Source organism: Apaloderma vittatum, unplaced genomic scaffold, assembly GCF_000703405.1.
Source record: "Apaloderma vittatum isolate BGI_N311 unplaced genomic scaffold, ASM70340v1 scaffold11180, whole genome shotgun sequence".
Taxonomy (NCBI): Eukaryota; Metazoa; Chordata; class Aves; order Trogoniformes; family Trogonidae; genus Apaloderma; species Apaloderma vittatum.
The window spans coordinates 26627-41789 of NW_009694017.1; the positions used below are offsets into that span (position 1 = coordinate 26627).

Consider the following 15163-nt stretch of genomic DNA (forward strand, 5'->3'; position numbering starts at 1 on the left):
TATCAAGATAAGGATGTGAAATCAAACCAGATGAAAGAAGGTAAAATCATGAAGTGAAACTCTGCATCTCCCAGAATTGGCTGGTTGTATTTTCCTTCTCATCACGCAGTCTTCCCTCAATCTCACCACCAAGTGGTTGGGCTTTTTCACTTTTAACAGCAAATACCAGGTGAAACACAAAAGCTGCTAACCTCATATATAAAAACATCTTAAAATAATAAAAAATTAATAAGCACGCGGAAGACACTTCAGTCTGATTTTCAGGGCATACAGACGCAAAGGATTAAGAACTGGAGAGTGGGAAATATGAGAGCACTGTGAATATTTCGAGCGTTTCCTTCATTATTGCCATTCTGGGGCTGACAACACTTCCCCACTTGGGGGTTAGGTGGCCATTTCAGAAGAAAATTTCCCCCTAAATTTGAGGTGAAAAAAATGAAGCCATTTCCTTCCACACTTATCTCAAAAACACAGCTTCTTTAAAAACCTGAAAAGTTCTTGAAACTAAGTATTACATATAATCCTACACTGCTGAAGGTCTGACCTCCACAGATGCTTGAGAAGAACAAGCTCCCTGGAGGTAACAGTGAACAATCAGCAGCTTCTCTCTGACAACGTAAGAAAAACTCAACTGAGGCAAAACTTAGGGAGGGAAAGTTAAAAAATAATATTAGAGCCAGAAAATTCTCCTTCTTGCTGCTCTTTTTGTCAGGAAGTTTACACACAATTGGTATTCTTTTTACACGCTGTTATATTCCTGAATTAATTGTGAATCACCAAGACTGAAACAAATACAGCAATACTTCTTATAAAATTATGTAACGTAGGATCTTTTGATACAAAAAATTCAAATGCAGTCAACAATACTAATTATTTACTAAAGCCAATAAGGCCACATTTAATACACTGTAAATGCGCCCCACCTAAGATCAGATCAGAAAGCAAGAGTTCTCCAGTAACCCTTGAAACAGTATTTTTTACAAGAGCTACCTTTTGTTGCAACACGTTTGTCACTTGAAACATTTCTTTTTCGGTTTTACTAAAACAGTGAAGGCTACATAAACACCGTGGGAAAATACAGCCAATATCCTGTGCACAAGGAACAGACCAGCAAAGTGAACGTTGAAAATTTCATTGCGTAACTCTCTCTCCAGAGAAGTGTCAGTTCTTTGTATGTGGAATTATCTTTATCAAGACCCATCCCTAGGCTGCATTACTCCACACCACCATATTTCACTATTCACTTCTCTCTATCTGTTGGCTTGTTATTCTTCTGCAGGGAATGTTTTTTGGCCAACCCATGTTATATATGAAGAGACCTCCCCTCAATGTTATTGTTCCATAGACACATTTATGTCATTTAACTAATTTAACTCACCCTTTCATTTATAATATTCATCGACTGAAGCCCAAAAGCTTTGGAATTAGCAAATATGCTCGCTATAATGTTTTATATCCTATGCCTAGATAATAAATTCAATAAGAAATTAGTAGCAGCATTTCACAGCTGTACACAATGTTCTTTCATGCAGCCCACTGAACTCCTTCATTACTAAGCTGCTGGTAAAGAACAGACAGTTTGGAGGGAAGGAGGCTTTTTGATGGAGCTTTTGAGATAATGGCAAAGATCCGACAGCAGCACCTCAGTACCGAGCATGCAAATGTCTGCAGTCACCTTTTTCTTCCTGGGAGCAAAGTCACACAGCCATTAATTTTCACAGGAGAAGGGTCATATGCTGAATGGCAAGAAGCAATTTTAAAATACATTCGACTCAAACTCAGATAGGAAAGGGACACCAATGCAAGTGTGGCTTATGTTAAGAGTCACCAAATCTGGTAGCGAAGTAGCTGCAGCTCTCATTATGTCTTTCTGCACTTGCGTCCCTGAGAGCAGCTCCGTACCCCTTTATCCCCTTTTTCCTCTGTTATCCCACACCTGTTCCTTTCCAATACACTTTGATCCCTCCTTGTTCCTACCTTTGGTCCTGTCCCTAAACATCCCATAATAAAACTCACATACCTCATAACATGCTTTACACAATAAAATGAATCAATCAACTTTCAGAGAGAGGGTAATTCAGGGAATCTCAGTGTATGCGTCTAGTTGTGCTAGAATATTTTTTAAAGCCACAGTCGGTCAGCTCCTGGTTGGTTTAGGCTTATTTCCAAGTTTTTAAATATGCTTTGTTTGAACTGTGCTCAAGAAGGGTGCAAAAGATCTACATACACCATCGATAATTAAAGAAATCATTGTCCCCTTGAACTGCAAACACATCAATTAATATAAAGGCTGAACACAATAAGGAAATTGGGGAGGGGGAGTACCTGCAATCCATACATCTGAATCATGGTTACAAGCGGAGATCACCAAATCCAAATGCTTTTTGTAATTATTCTCCTGACTGTGAGTTCTGACCAGAAAACCCAGAAATGCAGGCTGGACTGGTTATTTATAACAGAGGGACTTTAAAGGGAGGAAATAGCTCGATGCCAGGGTGGCTCCCATTGCAAGACCACGTGCTGACTCACTCCAGTTTTCTGGTCAGCAAGAGATCGTATTTAATTCTGCCTCCTGGGAGAAAGCAGACTTTAACCGAAAACTCTTCCAAGTTTTGGCTAAAGCCCAGCACAATACATTCCCTTCCAGAAGGGGCAGATTATAGAAAAGACAGAAAGGCAAATCCTGATCAGACATTACATAAGTCTTTCTCCCACCCCTGCCAAATCTGCCTGGGCAAAAGCTAACTCAGTACTTCTTAGATAAGATGGGAAGCGTGAAGGATTTTTCACTTTTCTTCTCTCTTTTCACTGTTTTTTAATGAAAGAACACAGCTGATTTTTATATTGCAAACGTTCCTACCCATTGTATTGCTACACATGCCTATAACTTTGTTGGATTATCTGACACCTGGTTTTTGTAATTGTTTGCAAATAAGGCTTTAAAAAGTATCAATAAAGTAACATCTTATCAATATAAATCAATATGAAGTCCCTGGAAAAAAAACCTGAAGAAGTTCACGCCATACGCAGAGTTAAGGTGACAGGGGTCATTTTTCTGTTTGCAGCACCTCAGTTTCTAGGAGATGGTATCACTCCAAGAAATTCAGAAAATATGGGCTCCCTTTTCCCTATCTGTAAAAACCTGTTCAGTTTTACTGGGTTAACAGTAGGTCTTAATCCAGACTGTCCTTATGTCCCGATCAGTCTGCTGAGCAGAAATAAATATGACAGAAAGGATGAGCCTTGTTTGATGCAGGCACTCCGGTGCCACTAAGCATCTCCTGTCAGATAAAAACTTGACCACAGAAAAAGCCGAGAGGGATAAATCCCGGAACAGATGCATATATGAGCAAGAGTCGAGCCATATGAAATATAGTAAAACACAGACTCGCAGGCACTGGAGATGGAAAAGACCTATTATGTCATCTAGTCCCAGCTTCTGCCAATTCAGAATTGGCCCCTAGAGTGATGTGCTGAACTTTAAATTAAAAAAAAAAAAAAAGGCTGCCAAAAGCTTTGTCCAGTCTGTTACACTTACTCCACAAGAGAGAAATGAAAGATCTCAAACCTCAGGAACAGGCTTCAAGTCATGGAGGTCTGACAGTGCCAGGAAAACTTGATTGAATCCCCATCTCCTTAGGAAACTTTGTTGAGGAGCAAAAGGGTGGCTCTCCAAAGCCCAGAGCACTTTCATACTGTATAACTGCTGCAGCTCAAAGCAGGCAAATCAAAACTGAAAATCAGAGGCAGGCTTTGCCCTCGCGCACGCTACAGGAATGCAGGTTCCTCCAACAGCCATATAGAGAATATTTATTGAGACTCAAGCTATTTGGAAGTGCCAACGCATGTTCCTTCTAGACTTATGCCTCCAGCTTATGTTAAATCTAGTCAGGAAATAGTCCCCGTGACTATTTGCCTACCAGGGGATTTTAGCCCTCAGCCTCTCCACACCTACATGGATTTGCACTGGAGCTGCTTCCTCTGGTTTGTATGAGGTTGTCAGAGCTAGAAGGGCACGCTGCATCTCAGCACCTTCAGCATGGCTAGGAAACGAGCTGAAGAGGCAGATCTCCCAGTGTCAGGGGAACATACAGCAGCTGGCTAGCATTGGGACAAAGAATCCTGCGTGTCCTGCGAAAAAGGCACCTGTCACCAACCATCACTGAGCACTACACAAATAACTGCACATCTTAGGAAACCACACAGAAATACAGTAATGTGTTTTTACCATCAAAACAGAGTCCTAAAGGGGATGGCAGTTGAGAAAGATCTGGGGAGGACAGTGTGAGAGAGCTGTCTGAAGCTGATGACCAGGAGACAAAAGTGACAGCTAAAAAAAATACACCGGGGGCCACTTCTGCAAGTGAAAGGGACTGCTCACACACTGCACTCTCAATTCATTTATCTGCAAGCACGGGCTTCAGGCCCAAGTGCCTGAGATTGCTGGAGAAGTTCCCAAGTGTTCCCATTTCCCACCACGGGCAGCAAGAAGAGAGCAGACTTGAAAGTGACAGTAAGGGCCTGGCAGAGCCTGGACACCAGCAGGGGAACCAGGTCAGTTTGATGGAAAAAGAGAAAAGTCATCTGAAAAACAGGAAAGCATTTCTTTTTCTGAAGAATCCAACTCAGAAATGGTCTTCCAATTTCATGGGAGGAAGGCTGGTTTTATAACCCTTAGCAAGTCATGAGTTTGAGATTTTTTAAGGTTTCTTAGTTTAACATGCCCAGAAAACAAAATTTAGAATTTGTCCTTGTGCTAACAATTAATTCTGTGTCTTACACACCATTCATGTCCCTCCTGCAAACTTAACCATGGCTGAGGCTTGAGATGCCACCTGAACACCTGTGGAAAACATCAAATCTTGGACCACTGGTGATACATGCATAACGTTACTGAAACGTACTGGGAGTCTACATTCCCATCACGTTGTACAAGCCTGGTCTACAATATCTACGATGCATCCATCAAGCTTGCAAATGCAGGTGAGAGTTTGCCGTGCCATATTTAGTAAATATCACCTATGATTTTGTACCATGATACTGGATTTAGATGAGCTGACAAGAGAAGGGAATGTCACTTTCAAAGCAACTCCCTCATGTTTTCTACCCAAGCTTAGTGCACTGCAGCTCAAATACCATCTTAACCTTGCTCCCAACAAACCAAGAAGGGGTATGTTAATGCATTCCTCAATGAACTGAAAGCCAAGTGTCTTTCATATGCAACTTGCATTCTTCTACATTTTTTTTGACTATAATAACTATTTAAATCTTCACCGGGGTGAATGACATAGAGGAAGTGGCCCTTTCTGCACTCACCATGGTTTGAGTGTCTCACGCAGTCCCCCAGCACGGCGCTGAACTGCCTCTGAGCTTCTGGGTCCGTGAAGCAGTAGTAGCTGTGCCGGGCGAAGGGCTGCCACAAGTACACCGGGAACTCCCTCGGCAGCTGAACGAAAGCTTGAGCAACCTCCTTCTCACTTGACCCTACACAAAAAACATGTCTCCATTTGAAATCTTCAGATTCCTTTCTGGGGGTTGGCTCTTTTTCTTTGCTGTGAGAGCGAGAACAGACCTTTGCCAGCAGGGAAGTACGAGACGTGAAAAAATTGAGTCTCCTTCATCAAAAGGACTGAGCACAGTGAGCAGGAGGACACAGCTAGGCTGGGTAAGCTCAGCAGGCACCAACCACCTCTCTATGTTATATGACGACAACTCGATGCCCTTTTGTTTTGTATTCAAGGTGGCCACAAACTACATGTTTTTGGTAAAATTTAAATGAAAGTATTTAATTGGATTGTAGCTGCTAGGGAAAAGGTTTCCATGCAAATAAGTAACTCAGTGAGCAGCTCCGGTCTCTTCCAAATAGATAGGATCACATGGTCTTCCTTACAGAAACAAACTGCATTAAACCATGTAGGAACAGCAGCCGTTTCCAAAGCTGCAAGACAGCTTTACAGACTGCAACTTCAAACCCCTGAAGGTGAAGGAAAGAAAGCACTAAATATCTCCAGGTTCCACCTGGCTTGAGTCTCTGTGCACAGGGGATGCTGGACAACACCTTTTATGGATGACCAAACCCCATCTTGTCTCTGTGCCGTGCATGAAGAGCCCAGCCATCAGAGGTTCACCTCGGAGGGTCTTCAGCATCGCACAGAAGGGCCAGAAAAGACTGAGCCACTTGTTGTGAAGGGAGAGCCATGGGAAGCCCACAAGCAACCTTGGGTTGCTCCATGTTGCTCAACTCCAACTCCTGCAGAGTTGTGGTGTCTCACAGAGGACACCTCCAGGCACTATTGTCCCATGTCCTCTGACCACTTTGGGAAAGGAGTGTAAGGGGGGCACCTCCCAACAGTCATAACTTTGCATTGCATGAGACAGGACTTTATAAAAATAAAGTCATTTTCAACAAGTTGCCCTTATCCTGTTCCTTATGTGGCATCCCATTTTCCAAACAGGACTCTCCAACGTGAGATACCCTCCCCTTAAAGCCCAAATTTTCTCCACCTTTATGGAGTGGAGGCAGGCAGGACCACAGCTGTTCCTGTCCCAGAAACAACAAATTCAGCAGCAGCAACCTTCCAGGACTCTCTGTGGGACTTATTATCAACCGTGAGTCAACACAGGCAGCTGGCATCTAAAAATGGAAACAAATAAACCAGGAATATCAACAAAGCCCAGGAACAATGGTGGTGTGGTTCCTGCCCTGCTTCTGCACAGCTTCCAGTGGCTTTGTGCCGGGATGCTGGAAAAAATGGGAGCCAGCATTTCTTCAGATGTTAGCTTATAGCATTTTCTGAGTCAAAGCAGGCAGCTTCTAAGTCAAGACACACTCTGGAGCTGTGCTTTGACTTAGAAAACGGTCTGCATGCATCTTCTGTTCCCTCATTTTGAAATCTAGCCTGAAAGCCCAGTCCTGAAGAGGTCTGCATAAGGAATAGAACCTGGGGTCTGGCAGTTCAGTTTTGAGCAGTGCTTACCAACAGGATCTGGAAAATGTTTGTCAGAAAGCAAATTGTAATCTCCTTCTGAAGTCAGTACTTTGCCTCCTGCAGGAAGAACACGATATTTAGGGCTAGCTCCTTTCTGGCAGGCCTGGAAAATCAAGAGAAAGGGAGTCAAAGAGAGATTTAAGGGGAGGGAAAACATAAAATACACGACTCACTGACAAAGCTAATGCATGGGGATATCCCCCAAAGGGATTTGTTTTTTGTCAGACTGAATTCTGGATATATTCCCTAGATATGTCAAATTCAGAACATATTTAAATGTAAAAAGCGTATTTTAAAATATCCTCTTGATCTTATCAGCTGTGGTGAAGAGTCAAGGACAGAAGGGAGGAGAAAAAGATGGGATTTTCTTCTAAGCCCTATTTGTCAGCCAGGAACAGTTTGACTATGGCAGTTGCTGAATAAAAAGCTTCACCATAGTCAGCTTGAAGCCACCCAAAACCTACAACTTCAAATCCAACTACAGAAGCACAGGGATGTATTACAATGTCATAAAGATAAGCATTCTGTGACAGGCAAAAGAAGGTTCAAAGCGCTGTTAAAATGATTTGCTAGTTCCTGCAAACGCACGCAGCCAACACAAGGCGCTTGGTTGTACCCTCAGCCATCCCCGTGGAGCTTCGAGCCAGCTCCAGAAGGCTGGAGCCACCTCACTAAGGACAACATTTCACCTAGTACTGCTCAAAGAAAGGCAGTGGCAGTGACAAATTCACTTCGTATTAGTTTATTTGGGAGCCTAGAGAGAGCATAGCGAGAAAATAAGAGGAAGAAGAAGCATTTACCTCCTTAGTCTCAAAGCAATCCACAGTGTAGTCGTTTCTGATGACGACATATCTGTCCTTCCACTTCTTCAGATCCTCAGCAAAATGCAGCAGCTCTGCTTCATATAAGATTGTCCCAGCTTCCACTGGGGGCTACAAAGAAAAATTTTGAGACTTCAGTGACTCTGTCCGTTTTGAAGCTTTTATTTCTACACTTCCATAAGGCTGCTACAAGGGCTTTTCAGTCATCAAATGCAATTTGGAGTCACAAACATCTCTCTGATTCAGGCAGATACACATACATAATCAAATTCTTGCAGCCTGAGGTAAGAAGGCAGCAGCAGAACACTGCTTTCCAAAATACATACAAGCATTTAAATAATTTTAAAAATACTTTGGGTTTGATTTTTAGAGGCTTTGAGTATTGACACCATCTATTAACTTCAAGGCGTTCAACGCTGTGAAAACCAAGAAAACCAAGGCTAGTCAGTGGCTTATACACTTCCACCTCATGTTTTTCATACATTACCACTACTAAATGTGTGATTTAAATAGTTCATGTGTTGGTTATTTCTAGCAGGAGAGCAGAGCTGTAGGGCAGCTTGAGAATGGGGCAGGATAGACATGCCTTCCTACCTTGGTTTTCAGGAACCGGGACTGGGAATCCCGGTGCTGCTCCAGTTCAGCTTGCACGTGCTTGCAAAAAGCCACCGCATATTGGCGTCTGTAGTGTGGGCTGAAGTTTTTGATGACAGCTTCTGTTTTTCCTGAAGCAGAAATAGAGATTTAATTGCATTTAACGCACATGGGCTCAGAAACTGTAATGCAGAACTGAGGTGATCATCACCAGTGACCCAAAACACTGCCCAAGCATACCAACAGCCTCTTGCTGCACAGCAGATCAGGAAACTCTCGGAGATGCATTCGATAACCAAGAGCAGAGGGAAATCGCCCAGTAAAACACTGGGGTTTGGATGTTGTTTTTCCCTCTAAGAGTGAGAAAAACACACCCAAATCCATTTCTCTATGCAAAGACGCTATCTGCCTCTCCCCAAGATGTACCACGGGTGTTCAAGAACTGATAAGGTTTTCAAAGAAACATACAGACAAGTAATACTGGCTAATGTTTAGCTGTATTAGCGGATTTTATCAGTGATATTTTAAAGCTGACTCAAAGCTCCTACAAAGGATATTTTCCAGGATTGGGCACTTCAGCCTCTTCTTTGTTTTAACATAAACAGATACTCAGTCCTGCTGTAATAAACACTAATCTTGTATTGTCTTGCTATGATCAAGATCTCATCAGTAGCACTAACAGCAATAAACACACTGACAGTCTCATTCCTGAGAATCTTAAAGCAATTTACAAGTAATTAACTCATTAATCCTATCAAAGAAATAACAATGCTTTACAGACAGGGAAACGAAGCTAAAAGTTAAAGCCATGTGCATATACATGACTCAAATAGCAATGTGAAAACCCAAACCTGGACTGTGATCTAGATAGCATGCCTTTTAAAATCTTCAATAATTTTAAATATGGTTAAACAAAGAGAAAAGCCATGGATCGTTACGAGAGTAAGTGCACAGGATTTTACAGCAGAAAGTGTACAGGATGCTCTGGTGTACAAGATGGACTAACATTTACCACTTCTGGCTACCTTAATTCCATTTTAAAAAACCAAATATGTGTGGCTGAGACAGCCATGGAAAAAGAGCTAGCTGACTGAGGAGTTCACAGAGATGGGCAAGGGCAAAAGATTTTGTAAGGGGCTTATTTTGGGTCCAGCTCTGATCTGCTCTTCATGTGGGCCATTCCCAAGCTGTCAGAGGTAATTTCATCCATTCAGATAGCTGCGGTATTTAACTACTCCATAACTTTCTGATAATTACATATACATGTTTTCAGTTATGTCAGTTTTTCACAGATTTACTTGTGGGACAGCACCAGGTGACGAGCTTGACTCTAACCCTCCAGTTTAAAGAGACGAGATTCTTTGAGACTGAAGGATTATAGGATGATCTTGCATATAATAGCAAGATACCAGTGCTCCTGAAGTAGAAAATCCCTGCCCATCTGACAACCTTTTAAAACCAGCCTGCTTTAGGCAAAGACATACACTTATTCTCCAAATAAGGATAAAGCTTCCTAAAACCTTCCTTACAGCTTTTTTTTTTTTTTTACTCTCTTCTGGTCCCAGTCAGCAGTAGGATGTTGTTGGCCTCAGCCCCAGTGGAGTTTCCTGCTCAGAGTTTGCCCCTATTTTCCACCGTGGCTTTTTCTTTTCCAGCTTGCAGTGGCCTCTTACTCTATTACAGAGGGCTCCAGGACTCTGGACCTCACTTGACTGCTGCCTGCATCCTGCAGTAAAAACTTGCAGAGGAAGCAGGACAAAGAATAAAATTCTCGTGTTGGGAAAAAACTTGCAACGATTGCAGGAAATATCTGTAATTTTGGCAAAGTCTTTCAATTATGGCTAAATTTCTTCACTGTCAACATTTCTTAGATCAGCTTTAAGCCTGATGACCAAGGAGTAAGGAACTATGCAATCCATAAAATATATAAGTGAGAAATAAGACATCAGTGGAACTTTTACAAACTATATTTACAATCAACTGAAGCACGAATCGAGGAGCAAATCTTTCAGGTTGTTTATTCCAGTCTTTGCACTACTTGTTGCAAAGGATCTCTGTGTTAAAAACACTACTGTGTTAAAAATACTACTACCCCCGCTTGAAATTAGAAGTTTTTTTGAGGGGATTGTGAGTGGCACCGCATGAAGCTGGCACCACTCAGCTCCACAGGAATTGCAATGCTACCTGCGGGTAGGAAGAGAAGCGGACGGACCCTTGATCCATTGTTTGACGATGGATCTTTAAACTCTTTTGGTTTACAGAAGATAAAAACAAGTTATCTGAAAACAAACACGATGGAAACAGTCATGAGTAATAGAAACTCTTCCGAAGAACTGATAACATGGGGCAACTGGAGATACTCCAGGGCAGTTGAAAAATGAGTTCCCCCAATTCTTTTCCAAATTTAGCATGGCTTGCTTAGTCAGAGCTGTTTATATGGAGCAAGGCCAGCTTTCCCACTTGGTTGGTCTGGCACAAGTGCAGCTCCAGCTTGTATAAACACGATCTGAAACCCAGCAGCTACGAGGTTTCTCCTAGAACATATAGTTTCATCATCTCCAGTAGAAGCCAGCATGCAACCAAAATTACCAACAGGAAAAGACAACAGTGATGGAGGTGCAAAGATCTCTGTCAAATTAACGTGGTGAGGGTCTGTTCCCCCTTTGCTGAGAGTTTAGATCCTGTTCCAAAATAAACTTTGCTAATGCTTCATGATGTATCTCCTGTTCTACAGAATCACCTCTTGCACTTCATCACAAAAGTTTAACCCAAGTTACGATATGTATTTTAAGACTAAAAACAAATGTCACTGCACTGAGAAACAAGAAACATCTGCCAGTTGTCCCACTGGAAATCAGGAATCCTCCCCCATACTTGTTTACTCTTGCATCTCCACTGTCTTTGACCTTCTTGACTGTGTGTCACCCATGCTGGACACTTGTAACTCCAAGTCATCAGATCCAGGGCCTGTCCTCAAATACTCAACTTTTTCTTCTGGGTTTCACTGCTGTAATTGAAATAAACTGACATACAACTTTAAAAAAAAACAAGGGCACTCCTTATTTATTAAGGAGTTTTTAAAAAATAAGGACAAGTCCTCTATGAATTTCTGCTGCTCTAGCCACTGGATTTCAGCCTGATGGCACGGTCACACACAGCCCGGCTAGCTTGCCTTGCCAGCTTGCCCTGCCACACTTTTCTGCTCTCAGCAACACATTGCCAAGAGGCTGGTAGGGATGCAGGTCAGGAAAATTCGGAAAAAAAGGCCAGAAAAAGTAATTTCTTGGCTGATGTACAAGAGAGTTGTTGGTCATACTTATGGACTTCTGCCATTTGGAAGTTAGGAAGAGAAAGAGGTGAAGACTTGCCATAGAAGTCGTTATTCCACCTAAATGTTGGTGTTTGGTAGTACCTTCCAAGGGTAGCAAGACGACCACGACCTTTCCCCTTCATAGCACAATTGCTTGTACTCAGCACCATTTGAAAGGGGTTTTCAAAAAACACCACTATCAGGGATACAAATCTTTTTGGACGTCTGGGGGATTTATCTTCTTAAACCATTTTAAGCCCAATGGAAAATACACTTTGTGCCCTGAGGGACATGAACTGTAAAAAGAAAAGTAGATGATTTGCTGTATCAAAGCAAACTCTAGACATAAAAGAAACAATAAGCATTGTGCACGCTGAATGCGAGCATACACAGCACTTCAAATGAGTGAAGTACTGAGACAGACCAGGAATGAATGACTTTGTCCTTGTATTTCTTGCCCAAGGCCACGAGCAAAGCCATGAGAAGTAAATATAAAAAAAGGTCAGCATATCACACACATTGTGCTTCCCCAGCTAGGAGTGCAACCCACAACTGGAGATACGCTTTTAAATTATAAACTACAAACTATACTGTGTGCTTTAATGTTATTCAGCAAATTCAGTACCGAGCTTTAAAATTACTACTATCCAGCCAGCCAGCAAATGCAGTTAACAAAAAAATTTCAGTGTTTAGCTCATGGGTCATCTTCATCGCAAATCCAAGAGAAACACGACCTCTGATGGACACGAACATCTAAAACTGCAGATGTTCTGCTTGAACCCTGTAAGCTGGCAAAGCTGGATGTCGGTATTGGCAGCTCTGAAACTGGCCGAGTGCTCGCTGCAGAGAGAGAGAGAAGGAGCCTCCACTGCTCCTGCTGCGTTATCGTGCATAAAAACTGTTCTTCCCGAATTCACCTGTTCACTTTAAACAGCATCATCACTTAGCAAATGCACTTGGTCACCAAAAAACCTGTAGAAACAATTATCTTCAGCATATCCTCTCTTAAGAGTACCCAGCACAGGTCCTCTGGGACATACAATAGTGCAGTGGGAATTACCAGTGGTTCCTTCTTCTCTACAGTCTTCTCTCTTGTGCAGGACTCATGGTACCACCCAGAAACTCTGTAAATCCAAGTGCTCCCAAGCTTTACCCTACACTTACAGGGAGGCAATATAAAATACTCTCTTTGTTGTTGAAAGCATAGCTCGGTTTGATTGTTTTTTTAGAGAAACAGTATTTAAATTATTCATGCGTCATGATTTAATACCTGTTACGAAAAAAAGGGAGGAGAGACACAAATCCCATGTTCTGGTTTAGCTGAATCACCTCTCCACAGGTTTGCCTGCACTTGCTCAGACTAACCAAGCTCCTCGATGGAGCTGCCCCTCTTCCCCACACAGACACGTTGAAAAGTGTGATTTGCGCCTGATAAAATATTGCAACCAATTAATTACTCTCAGCCTTGTTTTGTATTAACAGAGACTACTCTCATTAAAAAATTACGATGCTGTAACTACCCCAGCATGCACGCACCCCCAATTATCCATCTGTAACGCGAACACTGAATGATGCTGGTAAAATTCCAGTTAGTCACTAAAACTCAATGCATAGAAGAGAATACCCATCACACCTTGGATCATTCTCTTCCTAAACCACAGCACATAAGCACTCCTTGGGTGCTCAGCCCATCTACCCTATAGAACAAGTGGGAAAGTCAATGTTGTCTTGTGAAAAAAACCAGATTTCTTAGCTAACTGGGACCAAGAGTGTGACATTTGTGCTCCATGAGAAGGAAGCTTCTCTCTCAGGGCCAGCTAAATAAACACACATTTGTAAGTTCATGTAAACTTGATCTGTGGCAAAGGAGGAGCCAAAAATAACAGGCTCCACTCCAACCTTGCAAATCTCCCTTTCTACAATTTTACCAGAGTACTTAGCTCCTCCTCAAGAGTTACACTAAGTGAGGCTACATTTCACACTGATCTGCACAAGTATCCCATAGATTTCAAGCAGTTTACACCTGTAATGTTCTTCTCAGGTAACTTCATCAACATCTTGTATTACAGAGGGAGTAGACAGACCAGAGTGAGATGGACTTCGTACAGTCTTAAAAAAACACTTGTTGTCTTAAGAGCAGCTTGTGATTTAACTGTGAATCCTGCTATTTGCAAGTAATTCTGAATACTGTCTCATTATGAAAAAATGCAGAGGAAAACACAGAGCACTACTGCTTAAACACAGATTATCTCTTTGGTCAGAGACTCACTCCTACAGCCAGGTGTCCTACAGCCAGGTTTCCTTCCCCCTTTCACCTTTCCCTCTCAGACTGGGATCAAGAACATTCTTCTTGGGAAATGCAGAGATATAACTTTGATCTACAGGTAATCATCATTATCCTAAGAGTACCTCTTCCATGCCTTCACGAGCATCAGCTGTAACCTGTACCTCTCTGGAGGATCTCTCAACTGCAATCACATTATTTTCACGCCGCATCCTTTGCAAGAAGAACATGATTCCCTCTGACTGCGCAACGTGTTGCCAGGGTATTTTACTTCAGATTTTTTACACATATTGTGCCCACTTGAAATGGAGAAGTAGCCTCCGTCGGGTACATCTATGTCTTTCAGCAGCTGCGCTTCAGGGACACATGCTGCTCCCTCTAGTTCCTGCCAACCTTCTCCCATACGTGTGTCATCTCTCGTGCTGGGGGAAATGGATGGACAACCTCTTCGGCCAGGGACATGTCCGCATGAGCAGCTCCACCAGCATCACGGAGGGAAGAGGCAGTAACCGTCAGGAAGCCACTGGCAGTGCTACCGCCCTCATAACCACTTAGGCCTAGAGCAGGAGGTAGGGAAGACGATAGGAAGGATTTGAATTTTAACCTTAAAACGCCCAAATCGCAACTGGTGAGATCAGGCCTACCTCTAGCAAGCAGCAGGGGCCACCAACCGCCAGCTCTGCAAAGCTCCCATTGCCAAATTGTTATTTAGGGTAGAAATAAGATTTCACGAGTTGCCTTTGCACTTCTGTCAGATTAAAAAAATCCTAATAATCATGAATTACATGCAGGCCAAAGCTAGTGGTTAATCAAGCAGAAACAAGCTCAACACAAGCCAAGGGTTTGATTAACACTCTGTCAGATAAGCTTTTCCTTACGGCTGCTGAAATTTATCCTTTATTGGTAATGGGGTTAGAAGCAGCAACATCATTACCAATAAAGGTAAACAATTACTCATGGTCAAATCCATCAAGAATAAGGTCTGACAAGCCCTTATTTATAAGCTTACTTCACAGCACCAGAAGGACTTGGGGTTTAATAAAACAAATTAACTCCATCTAGTTCCTGGGTGCCACAAGAAGCTAAACTATGCTCTGTACTAAGCCAATTTGGTGAAGGTGAATGGGTTTCAAGATTTGGGGTTTTCTTCAGCTCCTTGAGCCAC

The 15163-nt window shown here is 42.4% G+C and overlaps 1 protein-coding gene across 1 annotated transcript in view; it reads right to left on the bottom strand.

Moving 5' to 3' along the window:
• FAM129A (family with sequence similarity 129, member A) overlaps nucleotides 1–8535 on the bottom strand; it is a gene marked incomplete at both ends in the record, with an annotated part of 32344 nt that extends 23809 nt beyond the window's left edge. Inside the window, 4 exons of the mRNA XM_009866014.1 lie at nucleotides 5317–5484; nucleotides 6978–7092; nucleotides 7790–7921; nucleotides 8405–8535. Coding sequence (XP_009864316.1) covers nucleotides 5317–5484; nucleotides 6978–7092; nucleotides 7790–7921; nucleotides 8405–8535 — 546 coding nt within the window. The remainder of the gene's footprint in view (nucleotides 1–5316; nucleotides 5485–6977; nucleotides 7093–7789; nucleotides 7922–8404) is intronic.
• Nucleotides 8536–15163: the final 6628 nt, after the last annotated feature.